General features: G+C 41.4%; 1 protein-coding gene across 4 annotated transcripts in view; it reads left to right on the forward strand.

Moving 5' to 3' along the window:
- USP44 (ubiquitin specific peptidase 44) overlaps positions 1-23,825 on the forward strand; it is a 227,867-nt gene that overhangs the window by 155,078 nt on the left and 48,964 nt on the right. For 2 of the 4 annotated variants that reach the window (XM_053716882.1, XM_053716883.1), the window contains exon 4: positions 21,211-21,319. In XM_053716882.1, coding sequence (XP_053572857.1) covers positions 21,211-21,319 — 109 coding nt within the window. The remainder of the gene's footprint in view (positions 1-21,210; positions 21,320-23,825) is intronic. The other 2 variants (XM_053716884.1, XM_053716885.1) reach the window with 2 other exon arrangements.

Genomic DNA, 23,825 nt, shown 5'->3' on the forward strand with positions numbered 1-23,825 from the left:
AACTTTGCCTCCTATGGAGGTGGTGAAGTAAGTTTGTGCTTGTTTTCTATGATTTCTTCTATGATAAGCGCTTCTAAGCATTCTGAAGCCTACTTCCTCTCAGAGTACAGTGTTTGTCAGGGGGATGTGAAGAGAGTATTGCCTATTGATTTTATGATTTCTCTCACAGGAAATCTTTTCAAGGGTTCTCTGTTATCGGTCGTAGGGATTCATCTCTCACCTCCCTTTTCAGATCAATCAATTTTTCTTACCTGGGGTTCAGTCTCTTTTTAATTTGACTTTCATTTTTTCACGGGCAAACCTAGGCTCGCAAGGGCGCAAAATGCTGTTTTTTATTAATACAGCCCTTTGGTCCTTGAGGTCAATTTATTGTGTACCATTTATTTGGGTAATAACTACTGTTTTTTTCAGCAGCTAATTTGGTTAACTTAGAGTGTAAGCACTGAAAACGTTTTTTTTGTTTTTTTTATCCTTCTGGGAGAAAAATGCTATATAATTACTAATTAGACTGCATGAAGGTGCAGTTCTCTATCCAGTCCTTCTGGTGGGGGGCAGATTAAATTGTTTTTGGATCAGTCCAAAATTTATATTATTCTTAGGGTTTGAATAGATTTTCAGAATGAGACCTCCTATTGGGAAAAAATCTTTCTCAGTACACTCTGTAAAAAAAATTTGAGGAGTGATTATGCCAGTTCTCTTTGCAGGAACAGGGTTTGGGTTTCTATTCAATTCTATTCTTTGTCCCAAAGAAGAAAGGTTTATTCAGTCCATTCTTGGATCTGAAGACATTTATATTGTTTTATTAGAGTTTCAACTTTTCAGTCAATTGTAATTGGCGTTAGTCTGTTTAACTTACAGTTTAAAACATTTCTTTCAGTGGCTATGTGCATGAAAGTCTTAGGTCTCATAACTGCAGCATCGGGCATGGTTCCCTTTGCTCTTTTTCATCTGAGATCTCTTTTTGCATACTGATTCAATGATATAGGGTTTGTTTTTAGATATTACAGTTGATATTTCTCCAACATAGGTGTGTCCGGTCCACGGCGTCATCCTTACTTGTGGGATATTCTCTTCCCCAACAGGAAATGGCAAAGAGCCCAGCAAAGCTGGTCACATGATCCCTCCTAGGCTCCGCCTACCCCAGTCATTCTCTTTGCCGTTGTACAGGCAACATCTCCACGGAGATGGCTTAGAGTTTTTTAGTGTTTAACTGTAGTTTTTATTATTCAATCAAGAGTTTGTTATTTTAAAATAGTGCTGGTATGTACTATTTACTCAGAAACAGAAAAGAGATGAAGATTTCTGTTTGTATGAGGAAAATGATTTTAGCACCGTAACTAAAATCCATGGCTGTTCCACACAGGACTGTTGAGAGCAATTAACTTCAGTTGGGGGAACAGTGTGCAGTCTCTTGCTGCTTGAGGTATGACACATTCTAACAAGACGATGTAATGCTGGAAGCTGTCATTTTTCCCTATGGGATCCGGTAAGCCATGTTTATTTCGATGGTAAATAAGGGCTTCACAAGGGCTTATTAAGATTGTAGACTTTTCTGGGCTAAATCGATTCAGTTTTAAAACATATTTAGCTTTGAGGAATCATTTTATCTGGGTATATTGATATTATAAATATCGGCAGGCACTGTATTAGACACCTTATTTCTCTGGGGCTTTCCCAAAGCATAAGCAGAGCCTCATTTTCGCGCCGGTGTGGCGCACTTGTTTTTGAGAGGCATGGCATGCAGTCGCATGTGAGAGGAGCTCTGATACTTTGAAAAGACTTTCTGAAGGCGTCATTTGGTATCGTATTCCCCTTTGGGCTTGGTTGGGTCTCAGCAAAGCAGATACCAGGGACTGTAAAGGGGTTAAAGTGTTAAAACGGCTCCGGTTCCGTTATTTTAAGGGTTAAAGCTTCCAAATTTGGTGTGCAATACTTTTAAGGCTTTAAGACACTGTGGTGAAAATTTGGTGAATTTTGTACAATTCCTTCATGTTTTTTCGCAATTGCAGTAATAAAGTGTGTTCAGTTTAAAATTTAAAGTGACAGTAACGGTTTTATCTTAAAACGTTTTTTGTACTTTATTATCAAGTTTATGCCTGTTTAACATGTCTGAACTACCAGATAGACTGTGTTCTGAATGTGGGGAAGCCAGAATTCCTGTTCATTTAAATAAATGTGATTTATGTGATAATGACAATGATGCCCAAGATGATTCCTCAAGTGAGGGGAGTAAGCATGGTACTGCATCATTCCCTCCTTCGTCTACACGAGTCTTGCCCACTCAGGAGGCCCCTAGTACATCTAGCGCGCCAATACTCCTTACTATGCAACAATTAACGGCTGTAATGGATAATTCTGTCAAAAACATTTTAGCCAAAATGCACCCTTGTCAGCGTAAGCGTGGCTGCTCTGTTTTAGTTACTGAAGAGCATGACGACGCTGATATTAATATCTCTGAAGGACCCCTAACTCAATCTGAGGGGGCCAGGGAGGTTTTGTCTGAGGGAGAAATTACTGATTCAGGGAACATTTCTCAACAGGCTGAACCTGATGTAATTGCATTTAAATTTAAGTTGGAACATCTCCGCATTCTGCTTAAGGAGGTATTATCCACTCTGGATGATTGTGAAAAGTTGGTCATCCCAGAGAAACTATGTAAAATGGACAAGTTCCTAGAGGTGCCGGAGCTCCCAGAAGCTTTTCCTATACCCAAGCGGGTGGCGGACATTGTTAATAAAGAATGGGAAAGGCCCGGTATTCCTTTCGTCCCTCCCCCCATATTTAAAAAATTGTTTCCTATGGTCGACCCCAGGAAGGACTTATGGCAGACAGTCCCCAAGGTCGAGGGAGCGGTTTCTACTTTAAACAAACGCACCACTATACCCATAGAGGATAGTTGCGCTTTCAAAGATCCTATGGATAAAAAATTAGAAGGTTTGCTTAAAAAGATGTTTGTTCAGCAGGGTTACCTTCTACAACCAATTTCATGCATTGTCCCTGTCACTACAGCCGCATGCTTCTGGTTTGATGAGCTGATAAAGGCGCTCGATAGTGATTCTCCTCCTTATGAGGAGATTATGGACAGAATCAATGCTCTCAAATTGGCTAATTCTTTCACCCTAGACGCCACTTTGCAATTGGCTAGGTTAGCGGCTAAGAATTCTGGGTTTGCTATTGTGGCGCGCAGAGCGCTTTGGTTGAAATCTTGGTCGGCTGATGCGTCTTCCAAGAACAAGCTACTAAACATTCCTTTCAAGGGGAAAACGCTGTTTGGCCCTGACTTGAAAGAGATTATCTCGGATATCACTGGGGGTAAGGGCCACGCCCTTCCTCAGGATCGGCCTTTCAAGGCGAAAAATAGACCTAATTTTCGTCCCTTTCGTAAAAACGGACCAGCCCAAAGTGCTACGTCCTCTAAGCAAGAGGGTAATACTTCTCAAGCCAAGCCAGCTTGGAGACCAATGCAAGGCTGGAACAAGGGAAAGCAGGCCAAGAAACCTGCCAATGCTACCAAGACAGCATGAAATATTGGCCCCCGATCCGGGACCGGATCTGGTGGGGGGCAGACTCTCTCTCTTCGCTCAGGCTTGGGCAAGAGATGTTCTGGATCCTTGGGCGCTAGAAATAGTCTCCCAGGGTTATCTTCTGGAATTCAAGGGACTTCCCCCAAGGGGGAGGTTCCACAGGTCTCAGTTGTCTTCAGACCACATAAAAAGACAGGCGTTCTTACATTGTGTAGAAGACCTGTTAAAAATGGGAGTGATTCATCCTGTTCCACTAAGAGAACAAGGGATGGGGTTCTACTCCAATCTGTTCATAGTTCCCAAAAAAGAGGGAACGTTCAGACCAATCTTAGATCTCAAGATCTTAAACAAGTTTCTCAAGGTTCCATCTTTCAAGATGGAAACCATTCGAACTATTCTTCCTTCCATCCAGGAGGGTCAATTCATGACCACGGTGGATTTAAAGGATGCGTATCTACATATTCCTATCCACAAGGAACATCATCGGTTCCTAAGGTTCGCATTCCTGGACAAACATTACCAGTTCGTGGCGCTTCCTTTCGGATTAGCCACTGCTCCAAGGATTTTCACAAAGGTACTAGGGTCCCTTCTAGCGGTGCTAAGACCAAGGGGCATTGCAGTAGTACCTTACCTGGACGACATTCTGATTCAAGCGTCGTCCCTTCCTCAAGCAAAGGCTCACACGGACATTGTCCTGGCCTTTCTCAGATCTCACGGCTGGAAAGTGAACGTGGAAAAGAGTTCTCTATCCCCGTCAACAAGGGTTCCCTTCTTGGGAACAATTATAGACTCCTTAGAAATGAGGATCTTTCTAACAGAGGCAAGAAAAACAAAACTTCTAGACTCTTGTCGGATACTTCATTCTGTTCCTCTTCCTTCCATAGCTCAGTGCATGGAAGTGATCGGGTTGATGGTGGCGGCAATGGACATAGTTCCTTTTGCGCGCATTCATCTAAGACCATTACAACTGTGCATGCTCAGTCAGTGGAATGGGGACTATACAGACTTGTCTCCGAAGATACAAGTAAATCAGAGGACCAGAGACTCACTCCGTTGGTGGCTGTCCCTGGACAATCTGTCTCAAGGGATGACGTTCCGCAGACCAGAGTGGGTCATTGTCACGACCGACGCCAGTCTGATGGGCTGGGGCGCGGTCTGGGGATCCCTGAAAGCTCAGGGTCTTTGGTCTCGGGAAGAATCTCTTCTACCGATAAATATTCTGGAACTGAGAGCGATATTCAATGCTCTCAAGGCCTGGCCTCGGCTAGCGAGGACCAAGTTCATACGGTTTCAATCAGACAACATGACTACTGTTGCGTACATCAACCATCAGGGGGGAACAAGGAGTTCCCTAGCGATGGAAGAAGTGACCAAAATCATTCTATGGGCGGAGTCTCACTCCTGCCACCTGTCTGCTATCCACATCCCAGGAGTGGAAAATTGGGAAGCGGATTTTCTGAGTCGTCAGACATTGCATCCGGGGGAGTGGGAACTCCATCCGGAAATCTTTGCCCAAGTCACTCACCTGTGGGGCATTCCAGACATGGATCTGATGGCCTCTCGTCAGAACTTCAAAGTTCCTTGCTACGGGGCCAGATCCAGGGATCCCAAGGCGGCTCTAGTGGATGCACTAGTAGCACCTTGGACCTTCAAACTAGCTTATGTGTTCCCGCCATTTCCTCTCATCCCCAGGCTGGTAGCCAGGATCAATCAGGAGAGGGCGTCGGTGATCTTGATAGCTCCTGCGTGGCCACGCAGGACTTGGTATGCAGATCTGGTGAATATGTCATCGGCTCCACCTTGGAAGCTACCTTTGAGACGAGACCTTCTTGTTCAGGGTCCGTTCGAACATCCGAATCTGGTTTCACTCCAGCTGACTGCTTGGAGATTGAACGCTTGATTTTATCGAAGCGAGGATTCTCAGATTCTGTTATCGATACTCTGGTTCAGGCCAGGAAGCCTGTAACTAGAAAGATTTACCACAAAATTTGGAAAAAATATATATGTTGGTGTGAATCTAAAGGATTCCCTTGGGACAAGGTTAAGATTCCTAGGATTCTATCCTTCCTTCAAGAAGGATTGGAAAAAGGATTATCTGCAAGTTCCCTGAAGGGACAGATTTCTGCCTTGTCGGTATTACTTCACAAAAAGCTGGCAGCTGTGCCAGATGTTCAAGCCTTTGTTCAGGCTCTGGTTAGAATCAAGCCTGTTTACAAACCTTTGACTCCTCCTTGGAGTCTCAATTTAGTTCTTTCAGTTCTTCAGGGGGTTCCGTTTGAACCCTTACATTCCGTTGATATTAAGTTATTATCTTGGAAAGTTTTATTTTTAGTTGCGATTTCTTCTGCTAGAAGAGTCTCAGAATTATCTGCTCTGCAGTGTTCTCCTCCTTATCTGGTGTTCCATGCAGATAAGGTGGTTTTACGTACTAAACCTGGTTTTCTTCCAAAAGTTGTTTCTAACAAAAACATTAACCAGGAGATTATCGTACCTTCTCTGTGTCCAAAACCAGTTTCAAAGAAGGAACGTTTGTTGCACAATTTGGATGTTGTTCGCGCTCTAAAATTCTATTTAGATGCTACTAAGGATTTTAGACAAACATCTTCCTTGTTTGTTGTTTATTCAGGTAAAAGGAGAGGTCAAAAAGCAACTTCTACCTCTCTCTCTTTTTGGATTAAAAGCATCATCAGATTGGCTTACGAGACTGCCGGACGGCAGCCTCCCGAAAGAATCACAGCTCATTCCACTAGGGCTGTGGCTTCCACATGGGCCTTCAAGAACGAGGCTTCTGTTGCTCAGATATGTAGGGCAGCGACTTGGTCTTCACTGCACACTTTTACCAAATTTTACAAGTTTGATACTTTTGCTTCTTCTGAGGCTATTTTTGGGAGAAAGGTTTTGCAAGCCGTGGTGCCTTCCATTTAGGTGACCTGATTTGCTCCCTCCCTTCATCCGTGTCCTAAAGCTTTGGTATTGGTTCCCACAAGTAAGGATGACGCCGTGGACCGGACACACCTATGTTGGAGAAAACAGAATTTATGTTTACCTGATAAATTTCTTTCTCCAACGGTGTGTCCGGTCCACGGCCCGCCCTGGTTTTTTTAATCAGGTCTGATAATTTATTTTCTTTAACTACAGTCACCACGGTACCATATGGTTTCTCCTATGCAAATATTCCTCCTTAACGTCGGTCGAATGACTGGGGTAGGCGGAGCCTAGGAGGGATCATGTGACCAGCTTTGCTGGGCTCTTTGCCATTTCCTGTTGGGGAAGAGAATATCCCACAAGTAAGGATGACGCCGTGGACCGGACACACCGTTGGAGAAAGAAATTTATCAGGTAAACATAAATTCTGTTTTTTAAATCCTAGCACTCTACTCTCTCTGTTTTGGTGATTAGTCTATCATTGTTTTATTCAGGGGGCCTACCTTTTGTTCTTCCTTCCTGGACTGTATTCTTATTGGATGCAAGTCTTACAGGTTGGGGAGCTGTCTGACAGCACAAGGGGTTTGGAAACTTCAAGAGGCAAGGTTTCCAATTGATATTTTAGAACTCTGTGCTATTTTTCAGAGCTCTTTTAGGCTTGGCCTCTTTCAGGAGAGAACTTTTTAATTTTTTTGCTTTCAGTCAGACAATATCACAACTGTGGCATATGTCAATCATCAAATAGGGACTCATAGTTTCTTTGCAATGAAGGAGTTTCTTGAATACATTCTTAGATGGAATTTATCTCCTGTCTAATTTCTATTATTTATATCTCAGGTTTAGACATTTTGGGAGCTGGATTATCTCAGCCATCAGTTTTTACATCCGGGAGAGTGGTATCTCTATACAGATGTGTTTTCTCAATTTCCCAGGTACCTTTTCAGGTCCAGGGATCCTCAGGCGGAAATGGTGGATGCATTAGCAGTGTCTTGGTTTTGCAACCTGGCTACATCTTTCCGCCTGTTTTTTTCTTGCAAGGGTGATTTCCAAGATCATATTGGAACAGTCTCATGTGTTTCTGATAGCATCAGCATGGCCTCACAGGTTTGGTATGTGGATCTTGTTCGGATGTCCAGTTGCCATTCTTGGCCGCTTTTTCTTTGGCCAGCTTGTTTTAGGGGCTATTTTTTTTTTTAGGGGCTATTTTTCCATCGGGATCTCAAATTACTAATTTGGTGGTATGGAAATTGATTAGTGTTTAGTCATAGAGGTTTCTATGCTGCAGACTTATGTCTGTTTCAAGGAACATGTATTATCAGGTTTGGAAAACCTATATTTTATAGTGTTCTTCTCATAAATTTTCTTGGCATTCTTTTAGAATTCCTAGGATTTTACAGTTTTTCAGGATGGTTTGGAGAAGTTTGTCCGTCAATTTTTTTTAAGGGACAAATCTCTGTTCTTTCTGTTTTATTTTCTAGAAAGATTGTTTTAACTTCCTGATATTCACTGTTTTGTTCAGGCTTTGGTTGGTATCAAGCCTGTTCAATTATTAATTTCTCCTTTCTGGAGTCTTATTTGGTTTAAAGATTTTGTAGGCTCTTCTCTTTTGAGCCTATATTTTCTTTGAGGAATATCAACTTTCTTGGAAAGTATTGTTTCTTTTGCCTATCTGTTCTGCTACAAGAGTTTTTGATTCATCGGCTCTCTTGTGTGTCTCCTTATCTAATTTTTTTCATCTAGATAAGTTGTTTTGTGTACTTTTTTTTTTCCTAAGGTTGTGAATTTGAACAACATTAGTAGAGAAATTGTTGTTCCTTTTTTGCAACATAATTCTAAAGAAGGAAGCCTCTGCCATTTCTTTGATATCCTGGTTAAAGCTTTTGTTTCTCAAGGCTTATTTACAGCTCATTCTACTAAGTTCAGTCGCCATTTCTTGGGCTTTTTTTTAGAATGAAGCTTCGGTTGATCAAATTTGCAAATCAGTATTTTGGTCTTCTTTGCATGATTTTATTGTTTTTACCATTTTGATTTATTTTGCGTCTTCTGAAGCAGTCTTTGGTAGAAAAAGTTCTTCAGGCAGCTGTTTCAGTGGAAATAGCTGTTGTTATTTTATACCTCCCTCTCTAGTGACTTTTCTGTGGACTTCCACATCTTGGGTATTTCTATCCCATACGTCACTAGCTCTTGGACTCTTGCCAATTACATGAAAGAAAAAATAATTTATGTAAGAACTTACCTGATAAATTCATTTCTTTCATATTAGCAAGAGTCCATGAGGCCCACTATTTTTTTTGGTGGTTATGATTTTTGTATAAAAGCACAATTATATTTCCAGTTCCTCTTTTTGTATGCTTTTTTACTCCTTATTTTATCACCTCACTTCTTGGCTATAAGTTAAACTGAATTGTGGGTGTGGTGAGGGGGTGTATTTATAGGCATTTTGAGGTTTGGGAAACTTTGCCCCGCCTGGTAGGATTGTATATCCCATACATCACTAGCTCATGGACTCTTGCCAATATGAAAGAAATTAATTTATCAGGTAAGTTCTTACATAAATTATGTTTTTAAACCATGACTGGTTGGCATAACAGCCACTGATAAGACGGAGTTTAGAACATTCTGAGTCACACCTGGGTGACAACTGGCACATACTGCTAACACATGAAGGGGTCTGTGAAGAACCTAAATACAAACCGGTGTCAGACAGCAGCAATGGGATACGCCAGAACTTTCCAATGTTATTCACTGTACTAAGTCTATTTTTAGGTAGTTAGCAGGGTCCCTTTTTGCATATTAAGCACAAGTCAATCACTTTATTTAGCACAGCTAGAAGCTATATGTATGCAATGCATTTTGGCTACACTTGTAATGACTGAAGCAGCTGAAAGACCCATATTTATTTCTGCTGCCACATTACGTCATCTGATGCTGTCTAAGTTTCATGGCACCAGTTCACAGCTATGCAAGTGCTGATTTTGACATGTCCGTTCAATCACTTCTAAACAGGTGGCTGTTCACATGCATAACGTGTCTCTTGTGCTCTGCGGTCACTGAGCATACTTTTTGGTGGCACTATGTTGGTCCTTTCATGGACATGCAGGTAAACCACCTATTTGTGCCTGTGCAATGTAAGCAGGCTGTGAAATATGTAATTGTTACAAGGAAGTACATTCTTGTGATGCATAGCTAATGTAAATAAATACTGCTGTTTATAGTGTGTATATGTGTGTATATATATACACACACACAGGAAACGTTATCTGGAAATTGTTTTTAAATGCAGAATTTAATTAGACGTTGCACAACAAAAACAATTACAGCAGCATTTCTTTTTACATACCAGGGATATATTTTGGTCTATGACTAACTAGAGTAGCAGGTTTTGAAAGTGCACAAGATTTTAAAAGGTAGAGCTGTAGCATCATACATTTCTAGGGTTTGGGGAGGCAGCAGATTTTCCAGTGCCTAGGGCAGCATGAAAACAGAATTTACCATTGATACATACTCCTTATTATGTTTTCCAGAGATGAGCTTAGAAGCACTTAAAGGGATATAAATGTATAATAATTAATTAGAGCATTTTATCGTTAATTTGCTACTTGTGCTGCAAACCAGCAGAAATTACTTTCTCTTTGTACTATTTTTCTTTCATGAGTTGATGAGAGTCCACAATACATTACTCATTGGGTTCAACTCCTGGCCACTAGGAGGAGGCAAAGGTGCCCAAAACATTCATAAGCACTTTATCCCTCCCACCTCACTGATAATCCAGTCTTATCTTTACCTTTCAGGAGGAAGGTGAAGAATTGAGGTGCTTAAGATTCTACGTTGAGAGGGGTCCTCAGACTTAAGACCTGATTTCCCCCCCCTCAGAGAGCGGATACTGAGAGACAAAGAAGAGATTGGAGTATAAGACAGTGACATTCACTCCCGGTGCAGAGTTGGTCACAAGCCTACCACAGGTGTTGCGGAGACAGTTACCTTAGCCTCCTGTTGGGTCATCAATATACTCCTCACTTATATCTTCTGCCGTAATGTGCTCAGCACTAGATGGGCTCTCTACTGAAAGCAGTCATTTCTTCAGCTGGTAAGCATAGTGAATGGGGTGCTTGTCAGGGAAGTATGTTTACATTGGAACTCACATAGTCCACAGGCTATTAGCAGGTACATGTGTCATGATACATCATAGCCAGGAAACTTAATTTATAGCAGCCATTTTCACATTAGACTCTAGGTGTCTTATTGTCTGTGATATTTGGAGACTGGGGGTAATGGGGGCCTCTTTCTCCAACATAGGTGTGTCCGGTCCACGGCGTCATCCTTACTTGTGGGATATTCTCTTCCCCAACAGGAAATGGCAAAGAGCCCAGCAAAGCTGGTCACATGATCCCTCCTAGGCTCCGCCTACCCCAGTCATTCTCTTTGCCGTTGTACAGGCAACATCTCCACGGAGATGGCTTAGAGTTTTTTAGTGTTTAACTGTAGTTTTTATTATTCAATCAAGAGTTTGTTATTTTAAAATAGTGCTGGTATGTACTATTTACTCAGAAACAGAAAAGAGATGAAGATTTCTGTTTGTATGAGGAAAATGATTTTAGCACCGTAACTAAAATCCATGGCTGTTCCACACAGGACTGTTGAGGGCAATTAACTTCAGTTGGGGGAACAGTGTGCAGTCTCTTACTGCTTGAGGTATGACACATTCTAACAAGACGATGTAATGCTGGAAGCTGTCATTTTCCCTATGGGATCCGGTAAGCCATGTTTATTAAGATAGTAAATAAGGGCTTCACAAGGGCTTATTAAGACTGTAGACTTTTTCTGGGCTAAATCGATTCATTATTAACACATATTTAGCCTTGAGGAATCATTTATTCTGGGTATTTTGATATGATTATATCGGCAGGCACTGTTTTTGACACCTTATTCTTTAGGGGCTTTCCCTAATCATAGTCAGAGCCTCATTTTCGCGCCGGTATGGCGCACTTGTTTTTGAGGACAGCATGGCATGCAGCTGCATGTGTGTGGAGCTCTGATACATAGAAAAGTCTTTCTGAAGGCATCATTTGGTATCGTATTCCCCTTTGGACTTGGTTGGGTCTCAGCAAAGCAGATTCCAGGGACTGTAAAGGGGTTAAATATAAAAACGGCTCCGGTTCCGTTATTTTAAGGGTTAAAGCTTCCAAATTTGGTGTGCAATACTTTTAAGGCTTTAAGACACTGTGGTGAAATTTTGGTGAATTTTGAACAATTCCTTCATACTTTTTCGCAATTGCAGTAATAAAGTGTGTTTAGTTTAAAATTTAAAGTGACAGTAACGGTTTTATTTTAAAACGTTTTTTGTGCTTTGTTATCAAGTTTATGCCTGTTTAACATGTCTGAACTACCAGATAGATTGTGTTCTGACTGTGGGGAAACCAAGGTTCCTTCTCATTTAACTATATGTATTTAGTAAAAATGATGCCCAAGATGATTCCTCAAGTGAGGGGAGTAAGCATGGTACTGCATCATCCCCCCCTTCGTCTACACCAGTCTTGCCCATACAGGAGGCCCCTAGTACATCTAGTGCGCCAATACTCCTTACTATGCAACATTTAACGGCTGTAATGGATAATTCTATCAAAAACATTTTAGCCAATATGCCCACTTATCAGCGAAAGCGCGACTGCTCTGTTTTAGAAAATTCTGTAGAGCATGAGAACGCTGATGATATGGTTTCTGAAGGGCCCCTACACCAGTCTGAGGGGGCCAGGGAGGTTTTGTCTGAGGGAGAAATTTCAGATTCAGGAAACATTTCTCAACAAGCTGAACCTGATGTGATTACTTTTAAATTTAAGTTGGAACATCTCCGCGCTCTGCTTAAGGAGGTGTTATCCAATTTGGATGATTGTGATTATCTGGTCATTCCAGAACCACTATGTAAAATGGAAAAGTTCTTAGAGGCCCCGGGGCCCCCCGAAGCTTTTCCTATATCCAAGCGGGTGGCGTACATTGTTAGTAAAGAATGGGACAGGCCCGGTATACCTTTAGTACCTCCCCCCATATTTATAAAATTGTTTTCCTATAGTCGACCCCAGAAAGGACTGATGGCAGACAGTCCCCAAGGTCGAGGGGGGCGGTTTCTACTCTACACAAGCGCGCCACTATACCCATAGAAGATAGTTGTGCTTTCCAAGATCCTATGGATAAAAAATTAGAAGGTCTGCTAAAAGATGTTTGTTCAGCAAGGTTCCCTTCTACAACCAATTGCATGCATTGTCCCTGTCACTGCAGCCGCGTGTTTCTAGTTTGATGAGCTAGGAAAGGCGATTATTAGTAATTCTTCTTCTTATGAGGAGATTATGGACAGAATTCGTGCTCTTAAATTGGCTAATTCTTTCACCCTAGACGCCACCTTGCAATTGGCTAGGTTAGCGGCGAAAAAATTCTGGGTTTGCTATTGTGGCGCAGAGCGCTTTGGTTAAAATCTTGGGCAGCGGATGCGTCTTCCAAGAACAAATTGCTTGACATTCCTTTCAAGGGGAAAACACTCTTTGGCCCTGACTTGAAAGAGATTATCTCTGATATCACTGGGGGCAAGGGCCACGCCCTTCCTCAGGATAGGTCTTTTCAAGACCAAAAATAAACCTAAGTTTCGTCCCTTTCGCAGAAACGGATCAGCCCCGAGGGCTACGTCCTCTAAGCAGGAAGGTAATACTTCTCAAGCCAATCCAGCCTGGAGACCTATGCAAGGCTGGAACAAAGGAAAGCAGGCCAGGAAACCTGCCACTGCTACCAAGACAGCATGAAATGCGGGCCCCCGATCCGGGACCGGATCTGGTGGGGGGCAGACTCTCTCTCTTCGCTCAGGCTGGGGCAAGAGATGTTCTGGAACCTTGGGCGCTAGAAATAGTCTCCCAAGGTTATTCTCTGGAGTTCAAGGGGCTTCCTCCAAGGGGGAGGTTCCTCAGGTCTCAGTTGTCTTCAGACCACATAAGAAGACAGGCATTCTTACATTGGGTAGAAGACCTGCTAAAAATGGGAGTGATTCATCCTGTTCCATTAGGAGAACAAGGGATGGGGTTCTACTCCAATCTGTTCATAGTTCCCAAAAAAGAGGGAACGTTCAGACCAATCTTAGATCTCAAGATCTTGAACAAGTTTCTCAAGGTTCCATCGTTCAAGATGGAAACCATTCGAACACTTCTTCCTTCCATCCAGGAAGGTCAATTCATGACCAAGGTGGATTTCAAGGATGCGTATCTACATATTCCTATCCACAAGGAACATCATCGGTTCCTAAGGTTTGCATTCCTGGACAAGCATTTCCAGTTCGTGGCGTTTTCTTTCGGATTAGCCACTGCTCCTAGGATTTTCTCATAGGTACTAGGGTCCCTTCTGGCGGTGCTAAGACCAAGGGGCATTGCTGTAGTACCTTACTTGGACGACATTCTGATTCGAGCGTCGTCCCTTCCTCAAGTAAAGGCTCACACGGACATTGTCCTGGCCTTTCTCGGATCTCACGGATGGAAAGTGAACGTGGAAAAGAGTTCTCTATCTCCGTCAACGAGGGTTCCCTTCTTGGGAACTATAATAGACTCCTTAGAAATGAGGATTTTTCGGACAGAAGCCAGAAAAACAAAACTTCTAGACTCTTGTCGGATACTTCATTCCGTTCCTCTTCCTTCCATAGCGCAGTGCATGGAAGTGATAGGTTTGATGGTAGCGGCAATGGACATAGTTCCTTTTGTGCGCATTCATCTAAGACCATTACAACTGTTCATGCTCAGTCAGTGGAATGGGGACTATTCAGACTTGTCTCCGAAGATACAAGTAAATCAGAGGATCAGAGACTCATTCCGTTGGTGGCTGTCCCTGGACAACCTGTCACAAGGGATGACCTTCCGCAGACCAGAGTGGGTCATTGTCACGACCGACGCCAGTCTGATGGGCTGGGGCGCGGTCTGGGGATCCCTGAAAGCTCAGGGTCTTTGGTCTCGGGTAGAATCTCTTCTACCGATAAATATTCTGGAACTGAGAGCGATATTCAATGCTCTCAAAGCTTGGCCTCAGCTAGCGAGGGCCAAGTTCATACATCAACCATCAAGGGGGAACAAGGAGTTCCCTGGCGATGGAAGAAGTGACCAAAATCATTCTATGGGCGGAGTCTCACTCCTGCCACCTGTCTGCTATCCACATCCCAGGAGTGGAAAATTGGGAAGCGGATTTTCTGAGTCGTCAGACATTGCATCCGGGGGAGTGGGAACTCCATCCGGAAATCTTTGCCCAAGTCACTCAACCGTGGGGCATTCCAGACATGGATCTGATGGCCTCTCGTCAGAACTTCAGAGTTCCTTACTACGGGTACAGATCCAGGGATCCCAAGGCGGCTCTAGTGGATGCACTAGTAGCACCTTGGACCTTCAAACTAGCTTATGTGTTCCCGCCGTTTCCTCTCATCCCCAGGCTGGTAGCCAGGATCAATCAGGAGAGGGCGTCGGTGATTTTGATAGCTCCTGCGTGGCCACGCAGGACTTGGTATGCAGATCTGGTGAATATGTCATCGGCTCCACCATGGAAGCTACCTTTGAGACGAGACCTTCTTGTTCTAGGTCCGTTCGACCCACTCCAGCTGACTGCTTGGAGATTGAACGCTTGATCTTATCAAAGCGAGGGTTCTCAGATTCTGTTATTAATACTCTTGTTCAGGCCTGAAAGCCTGTAACCAGAAAAATTACCACATAATTTGGTATATCTGTTGGTGTGAATCTGCTGGATTCCCTTGGGACAAGGTTAAGATTCCTAAGAGTCTATCCTTCCTTCGAGAAGGATTGGAAAAAGGATTATCTGCAAGTTCCTTGATGGGACAGATTTCTGCCTTGTCTGTGTTACTTCACAAAAAGCTGGCAGCTGTGCCAGATGTTCTAGCCTTTGTTCAGGCTCTGGTTAGAATCAAGCCTGTTTACAAAATTTTGACTCCTCCTTGGAGTCTCAACCTAGTTCTTTCAGTTCTTCAGGGGGTTCCGTTTGAACCCTTACATTCCGTTGATATTAAGTTATTATCTTGGAAAGTTTTGTTTTTGGTTGCAATTTCTTCTGCTAGAAGAGTTTCAGAATTATCTGCTCTGCAGTGTTCTTCTCCTTATCTGGTGTTCCATGCAGATAAGGTGGTTTTGCGTACTAAACCTGGTTTTCTTCCAAAAGTTGTTTCTAACAAAAACATTAACCAGGAGATAGTTGTGCCTTCTTTGTGTCCTAATCCAGTTTCAAAGAAGGAACGTTTGTTGCACAACTTGGATGTAGTTCGTGCTCTCAAATTTTACTTAGCAGCTACTAAGGATTTCAGACAAACTTTGTCTTTGTTTGTTGTTTATTCTGGTAAACGGAGAGGTCAAAAAGCAACTTCTACCTCTCTCTCCTTCTGGATTAAAAGCATTATCCGATTGGCTTATGAGACTGCCGGACGGCAGCCTCCTGAAAGAATCACAGCTCACTCCACTAGGGCTGTGGCTTCCACATGGGCCTTCAAGAACGAGGCTTCTGTTGATCAGATATGTAAGGCAGCGACTTGGTCTTCACTGCACACTTTTTCTAAATTTTACAAATTTGATACTTTTGCTTCTTCTGAGGCTATTTTTGGGAGAAAGGTTTTGCAAGCCGTGGTGCCTTCCATTTAGGTGACCTGATTTGCTCCCTCCCTTCATCCGTGTCCTAAAGCTTTGGTATTGGTTCCCACAAGTAAGGATGACGCCGTGGACCGGACACACCTATGTTGGAGAAAACAGAATTTATGTTTACCTGATAAATTACTTTCTCCAACGGTGTGTCCGGTCCACGGCCCGCCCTGGTTTTTTTAATCAGGTCTGATAATTTATTTTCTTTAACTACAGTCACCACGGTAACATATGGTTTCTCCTATGCAAATATTCCTCCTTAACGTCGGTCGAATGACTGGGGTAGGCGGAGCCTAGGAGGGATCATGTGACCAGCTTTGCTGGGCTCTTTGCCATTTCCTGTTGGGGAAGAGAATATCCCACAAGTAAGGATGACGCCGTGGACCGGACACACCGTTGGAGAAAGTAATTTATCAGGTAAACATAAATTCTGTTTTTTAGTATGCACTCTGTTTTTGTAACTTAAAGGGACTGTCAACACCACAATTGTTATTGTTTAAAAAGATAGATAACGCCTTTACTACCCATTCCCCAGCTTTGCACAACCAGCATTGTTAGATTGATACACCTTATAACATTAAAACCTCTATTTCTGCCTGTTTCTAAGCCACTGCAGACAGCCTCTTATCACATGCTTTTTTATTTGCTTTTCACAACAGGAGACTTCTAGTTCACGTGGGTCATATAGATAACATTGTGCTCACGCCCATGGAGTTATTTATGAGTAACTGGCTAAAATGTAAGTTAATAGATAATAAATAAATAGCCATGTGATCAGGGGGCTGTGTCAAATGAGGCATCGATACAAGGCAATCAGAGGTTAAACGTATATTAAAATAACCTATGTTCGCTGTACACTGGGAAATGAGTAATAAAGGGATTATCTGTTGTTTAAACAATAACATTTTTGGAGTAGACTGTTCCTTTAACAGATTTATTTTATTTATTTTTATTCTTGTGCCTACACTTCGGCTTTTCTCATATCTCAGAGCGTGCACCGACTTCTTCTACACAGTAAGGAAAATCCTATCTGCGCTAATGTGGCCTGCTCCCATGCTGGGTTAGCATTCATTATTCTCCGATACAGTATTACTGCAGAAATTTTGGTTCAGAAACACAGCAGTTAAAGGGATGGACTAGTCAAAATTAAACTTTAAAGATTCAGATAGGGCATGCAATTTTAAACAACTTTCCAATTTACTTTTATCATCAACTTTGCTTTGTTCTCTTGGTATTCTTTGTTGAAAGCTAAACCTATGTAGGTTTTATGCTAATTTCTAAGCCCTTGAAGGCTGCCTCTTACCTCCATGCATTTTTACAGGGTTTTTTTTAAAGCTAGACAGCGCTTGTTCATGTGTTCCATATAGATAACATTGTGCTCACTCCCGTTGGGTAACCTAGGAGTCAGAATTGATTGGCTAAAATGCATGTCTGTGGAAAAAAACTGAAATGGGGGCTTAGGCTTATATACAAGGTAATCACAGTATGGGTTTTTAGATCAAGGCCTCCAAGAGGAAGGTTTCGTCTGTCCCATAGGACCCTGTGTAGGCTCAAGTTTTTTAATGTTGTGTTCAGGATCTAGAACTCATGGGAGTAATAGTTTCAGTTACGATATCTAAACAAGGTCAGGGCTTTTATTCCAACCTTTTCATAGTTTCCAAGAAAGCTGATTCTGGATTTGAAATCTCTAAACAAGTTCCTCAGGGTTCCTACTTTCAAAATGAAAACACTCCGGATATTCTTCCCCTTGTTCAACAAGGGCAGTTTATGTCCACAATAAATTTGAAGGATGCTTACCTTCATAAGATTATCATCAGTTCCTTAATTTTGCCTACCAGGACAAAAATGTCCAGTTTGTTGCTCTTCTGTTTGGTCTGGCTATTGCTCCCACAATTTTTACAAAGGTCCTGGGAGCACTTTTATATGTAATTTGAGTTCACAGTATTTCTGTGGCTACCAACAAGCTTTTATTGTGTCTTCGCAATCATGGTTGGAGAATTAACATTCCAAAGAGTGTTCTTTGTCCTCAAACCAGTCTCTTTTCTATGAGTCATTATAGACTCATTTTCAATGAGGTTTTATTTTGACAAATAAAAGATGAAAATTAAAAACCACGTGTGAGGCTTCAATCTTCATTCCTACTGTAGCCTTATTCATGAAAGTATTGGGTAAGATGATTACTGCATCAGATGTCATCCTCTTTGCTTAGTTTCACGACACCACTGCAGTTATGCATGTTCCTAATCAGTGGTGCAAGGACTACACTCTGCTTTCTCAAAGGATCCTTTTGGATCCCACAACAATTCTCTGCCACAGTGGATAGAGAACCCTTTTATGTCTCAAGAGGCATCCTTTGTACCTCCAAGATGGACAATAATTTTGACTGGCGCAAGGCTCTTGAGTTGAGGTGCAGCATGGTAGTCCAAGAAACCCCAAGGAGTTTGGCCTCCTCAGAAGGCAAAGTTACCAATAAATATCCTAGAACTATCTTCAGGGCCCTTCAGAGCTGGCCTCTCCTGAAAGAAGAGACTTTCCAGGGGTTTTCAATCAGACAATGTCACATTGATGGTATATGTCAATCACCAAGTGGGAACTCGCCGTTCTCTTGTGATGAAGGAAGTCTCCAGTATTCTGTCTTGGCAGAGAACATTGCACACTCTCTGCAATTTTTATCCCAGGTGTGAAAAAGTATCTGAGTCGTCAATCTCTTCATCCAAGGCAATGGTCCTTACATCTCAAAGTGTCTAATCATACTGTAGAACGATGAGGTTTACTAGAGATAGAGCTCATGTCTTATCATTTGAACAAATTTCCAAGATATTTTGCAAGCTTCAGGGATCCTCTTGCAGAGTTGATAGATGATCTAGCAGCTCCCTTATCATTACACCTTGCTTACATATTTCCTTCAACAGTTCTTCCCAGAATGATATGTCTTATCAAACAAAGGCAATTGTCAGTGATCCTAAATGCTCCAATGTAGCCTCACATAACTTGGTTTGCAGATCTTGAGTCTCTCAACTTGAAGGCTTGAAAATTGAACATATGATTTTAAGACAGAGCGGTTTTTCGGATAAAGTAGTTGAAGCCATAATTTAGACTAATTCATGTCTTTTACCAGAAAAATATACCATAACATTTTTACTTCTTTTTTTTTTCCTGTTGTGTGAAATGAATGCCTTTAGTTGGCATTCTTTTAGAATTCCTTAATTTCTACAAGAAGGCTTAGATACGGGTTTATCTGCTAGCTCTTTAAAAGATCAGATTTCAGCTCTCTTTTGTACCATTGCAAAACTTCCTGACATTAAGTGTTTTGTTCATGCTCTAGTCAGGAACAGACCAGTATTTAAACCATGCATTATTTGTCCTAACCCTCACAATTATTCATAATTTGGATGTAGTTAAGGCTTTAAAAAATTTACCTGCAGGCTAGAAAGTATTTTAGACAATCCTCTAGTCTATTAATTTCTCAGGCCAATGAAAAGGCCAGTAGGTCTCTGCAGTTACTCTTGCTTCTTGGCTAAAACTTCTGAATCACAAGCCTCCCCCAAAACGCATTACTGCCCATTCTACCAGTTCCGTTTCCACTTCCTGGGCATTTAAAAATGAGGCTTCTGTTGTACAAATTTGCAAGGCAGCCATATGGTCATCTCTACATAATTTTACTAAATTCTACCATTTTTATGTTTTTGGTTATTCTGAAGCGGCTTTTGGTAGGAAAATCCTTCAGGCTGCATTGTCTGGAAAATAGGCGCCTGCCTGCCGCTTTAAAACATTATTTTGTTCTACCCATAATTACTTGTGGACACTGTTTGGGTATTAGTTCCCAGGAGTAAAGGATTGTGGACTCTCGCCACTATATTAAAGAAAAACAAAATTGTTGCTTACCTGATGATAAATTCATTTATTTTATGGTGGTGAGAGTATACGTGCATCACCCTATTTTATTCTTATAGATTTTTTTTTCTGGCGACAGTTCCAATTTTGCACCTCTATTGTCCCTTGTTTGTTTCCCTGCCTTTCCTTTGCTACTTCTCCTTGCTTGGCTATACATTAGACTAGCATACAAGTAAGGTATGAAGGATAAAGTGCTCTTGAAATTTTGAAACTCTTTACCTCCTCCTAGTGGCCAGGAGTTGAATACCATGAGTAGAAATTAAAAATTGACTGGCTCCTTAGCTTAGATGCCTTCTTTTTCAAATAAAGATAGCAAGAGAATGAAAAAAATTGATAATAGGAGTAAATTAGAAAGTTGCTTAAAATTGCATGCTCTATCTGAATCATGAAAGAAACAATTTGGGTTCAGTATCTCTTTAATGATAATAATTATTATTAATAATATTATTATTATTAATAATAATAATAATAATAATAATAATAATAATAATATTACTATCAGTAGCAGTCTAAAAAGGCATTGGTTGCTTAGAGGCACACACTGTTCTTGTGATTATTTCTTGGCAAGGGTTGGTGAGTTGAGTAACCAAAATTAGGTTTAAAATCATTAATTCATATTGGGTTTTTTATATTTGACACATAAATGTAATTATTCTATATTTATTAATTATGTAATTTCTGCCATAATTTTGTATATACCTGTGGTAATTGCACTATATAAATCTATTTTATAAATAGATTTAGAAATCCAGAAATAAACCTTTATATTCTGGGCACTACTGCAAAGATGGTTTGTGATCCATTAAGGTTAGTGCATCATTTCCTCGTCCATTTAATAAAATTTGAGGTAGCTAGATTAAAAGATTTTTGTATACCCAGGCCTGTGTTTTTGTATCTTTGTTATACGTATCTTAGATGCTGTATAGGAACCACTCAGTAATAATAATAAAGCACTTGGCTGCCAGAGTGCAGCAGGGTATGCATTTGTGGTGACTTGGTCTTCAGCATGTGTTCTATATTACATCCATTTGTACGCCACTTCATGTACTGCACCACAGCATAAACAAGTTAACATGTTTTACCTACAATTGTGCATATTAGGTTTTGCATTAAATGCCACTGCTTTGCTTTGTCTGGGCTGGTGGTTTATTCATCGCTGCTTTCCTGGGATAATCTAGTTAGCAGCTAACCATGTTATTCTTGCCCTGCTGCAGCAAAGCGCAGGAAGTTCTCATCCAAACCAGTTGTCCTTACAGAAGCCCAGAAACAGCTGATGGTGTGCCGATTACCTCAGGTTCTGCGCCTTCACCTGAAGAGATTCAGGTAATGGGATCCTGATCATTTAATGGGTGGTTAGGGGGGGAGGGAACTGTGGGGAGGGAGCCTATGTCAAAGGTTAAATAAAGAGCCAGCCACACACACTTTATTAATTCTAGAAACACAGAATCAGTGCTGTTATTGAACCTAGTGGAAGCATTGGTTCAGTTTATACCAGTGTATGTTTTATAGTTTGGCTTTGGATTTATTAATTATAGCTGTAATTGATATTTTTGATATTTAAAGGGACATTCCGGTGAAACTTTAAATGCACATAGATGAATTACATATTTGAATAGAAACATATTTCCAAACTACACGTATTTGCAAAAATGCTTCTATTAAAAGTTTTAACTGTTTTAGTGTGAGCATTTTTCTCTGCACGTGCATGTGAAGCATAGCTAGATGTTCTCCGAGCACCAGCATTTAAAATATTGCAGCTGCTCAGAGCACCAGTGGTGCTTGTTTCATGTCAGCAATTAACAAATTGAGTCATTACCAGATGGTACAAGCACCTTAGGCTCTCTGAGCAAGTGCTGTATTTAAAATACTGGTGCACGGTGCATACTTACATACACATTTGAAACAGCTATAGCTTTTATTAGAAGCATTTTTGCTAATACAGTTTCAGTGTATATATTCATGAATACACACACTTACTGTGTTTTATTCTTATACTTTGTCTGAAGAAGGAGCTAAATATATCTCAGAAACAACTTTATTTGGAATAAAATACAATTTTGACTAAAGGCCATTGAGTGCATGTTTCCTTCTGTGTTGTGTGATTTGTCATAGTGCCGTGTCTGCTGATCACTATTTTTTGTGCAAGTGTGAGTTTTAATATATATGCTATTATTCATATATAGTATAACTTTAATGTTCCTTTAAAAAAAAAGATCCTGGATCACTCTGCACCAGTTCTCCTTTTCTGTAAAGACAAGATGGCCACACTCACAAGCTCTGTCACTCTCACTCTTGCAGCGTATTTTCTGTCTCCTGCCACTCATCTACATTAAGAGCGCCAGCAACGCATTTATGTTTTTGCGACTAATGGGAGTTCTTTACATAAGCATTTCTTTCTATCTCTGATACCTTTCGAGAGTCCACAATCCATTAGGCATGGGATTTAAGTTTTAACCACTAGGAGATGGCAAAGATTCCCCAAACTTTTCACTTATCCCTTCCACCTCACTGGTATGCCAGTCTAAATCTTTGCCTTCCAGGAGGTGGACACAAGTAACACAATTACTCCAGGTGAACGAATCAGTCACAGACCTGCCACAGGTGTTGCAGGGACAGGTCTCTTGGCTCCTCCTGTTGGGTCATTGAGCTACTCCTCCATTATATTACAGCACTTGACGGGCTATTTACTGGAAGCAGTCACTTCTGCAGCTGGTAAGCTCAGTGGATGGGGTGCTGGACAGGTCAGTATGAATTTTAAGCACTCACATAGCCCACAGGCTATTAGCAGGTACATATGCTATAGTACATCATAGCCAGGGGACATTGTTTTAGCAGACATTATCTCACCAGACTTAAAATGTAATTGTTGTCTAAGTGTAACTTAGGTTTACAGGGACATAATAGGGACCTTTTATTTCCATGCACACTTTATTATTATTTTTTCCCTCAGCTCAGAATTTCAGCTTGTCACCTTTTTTCTTCAAGAAGAGGGATCTCAATCTTCAGCGCTCATATTTTTTAATCTTTGCTTCAGCTCTAATATGTAGTCTATACTGTGCATCGGCTTTCTACATTAAAGAAAGAGTAGAGAGAGAGCCAATGTGATCTATTGAGGTGTGCTCCTCAACGACCAGTGACATACTCTGTATGTTGCTGGTCTTTCTATGGGGATTGCAGTTTTATTAGCACGGTCTCAACCGCACTATTTGTGGTTGCCAGCGGGAGGGAGGGTATAATAGCCCTGGTGGCAAGACCCACGCTATTATAACCAAGAGAACTCCTAACGACCAGTGATGTGTACAGGGTGCATTGTGGTCTTTAAGGGGTTAATGCTTATTTTCACTCAGCCTCTCTCAGGGGACATTTTGGGATTAGAGAGAGGCCGTTGCACTCTAATTTGGCACGCCTTGGAGTCGGTTTAGCGCTTCTCTTTTTTGTTTTACTAATACTCTTCTGCAAATTATCACAGCATTGCATACAGGGATCTGCTACGTGGGGGTAATACTTTTTCCCTGCCACATCATACCCTATTCTTTCTTCTCAGACTGATCAGCACACTCTGCCGTAGTTCCTGTAAAGTCTTGTCTGCGTCCTTCAGGGCGGGGTGCAATTTTCCAAAGTGTATTTTCTGTAAACTAATTCCAATTACTTCAGCTTAGCTATGTAGCTTGTGTATGGATCACCTTATGCATTTTAATCAATCTAATGCTGTCCTTGCCTCTTATCTTCCTTCTGTTTGTATAATACAGGGTAGTTCTTCAGACTTTGCTCCTGAAATTTTTGCGCCCTACTGTGTCTGAGATGTTGATGGCTATTTAAACACAAAGTT

This window comes from Bombina bombina, chromosome 6, assembly GCF_027579735.1.
Source record: "Bombina bombina isolate aBomBom1 chromosome 6, aBomBom1.pri, whole genome shotgun sequence".
Classification (NCBI taxonomy): domain Eukaryota; kingdom Metazoa; phylum Chordata; class Amphibia; order Anura; family Bombinatoridae; genus Bombina; species Bombina bombina.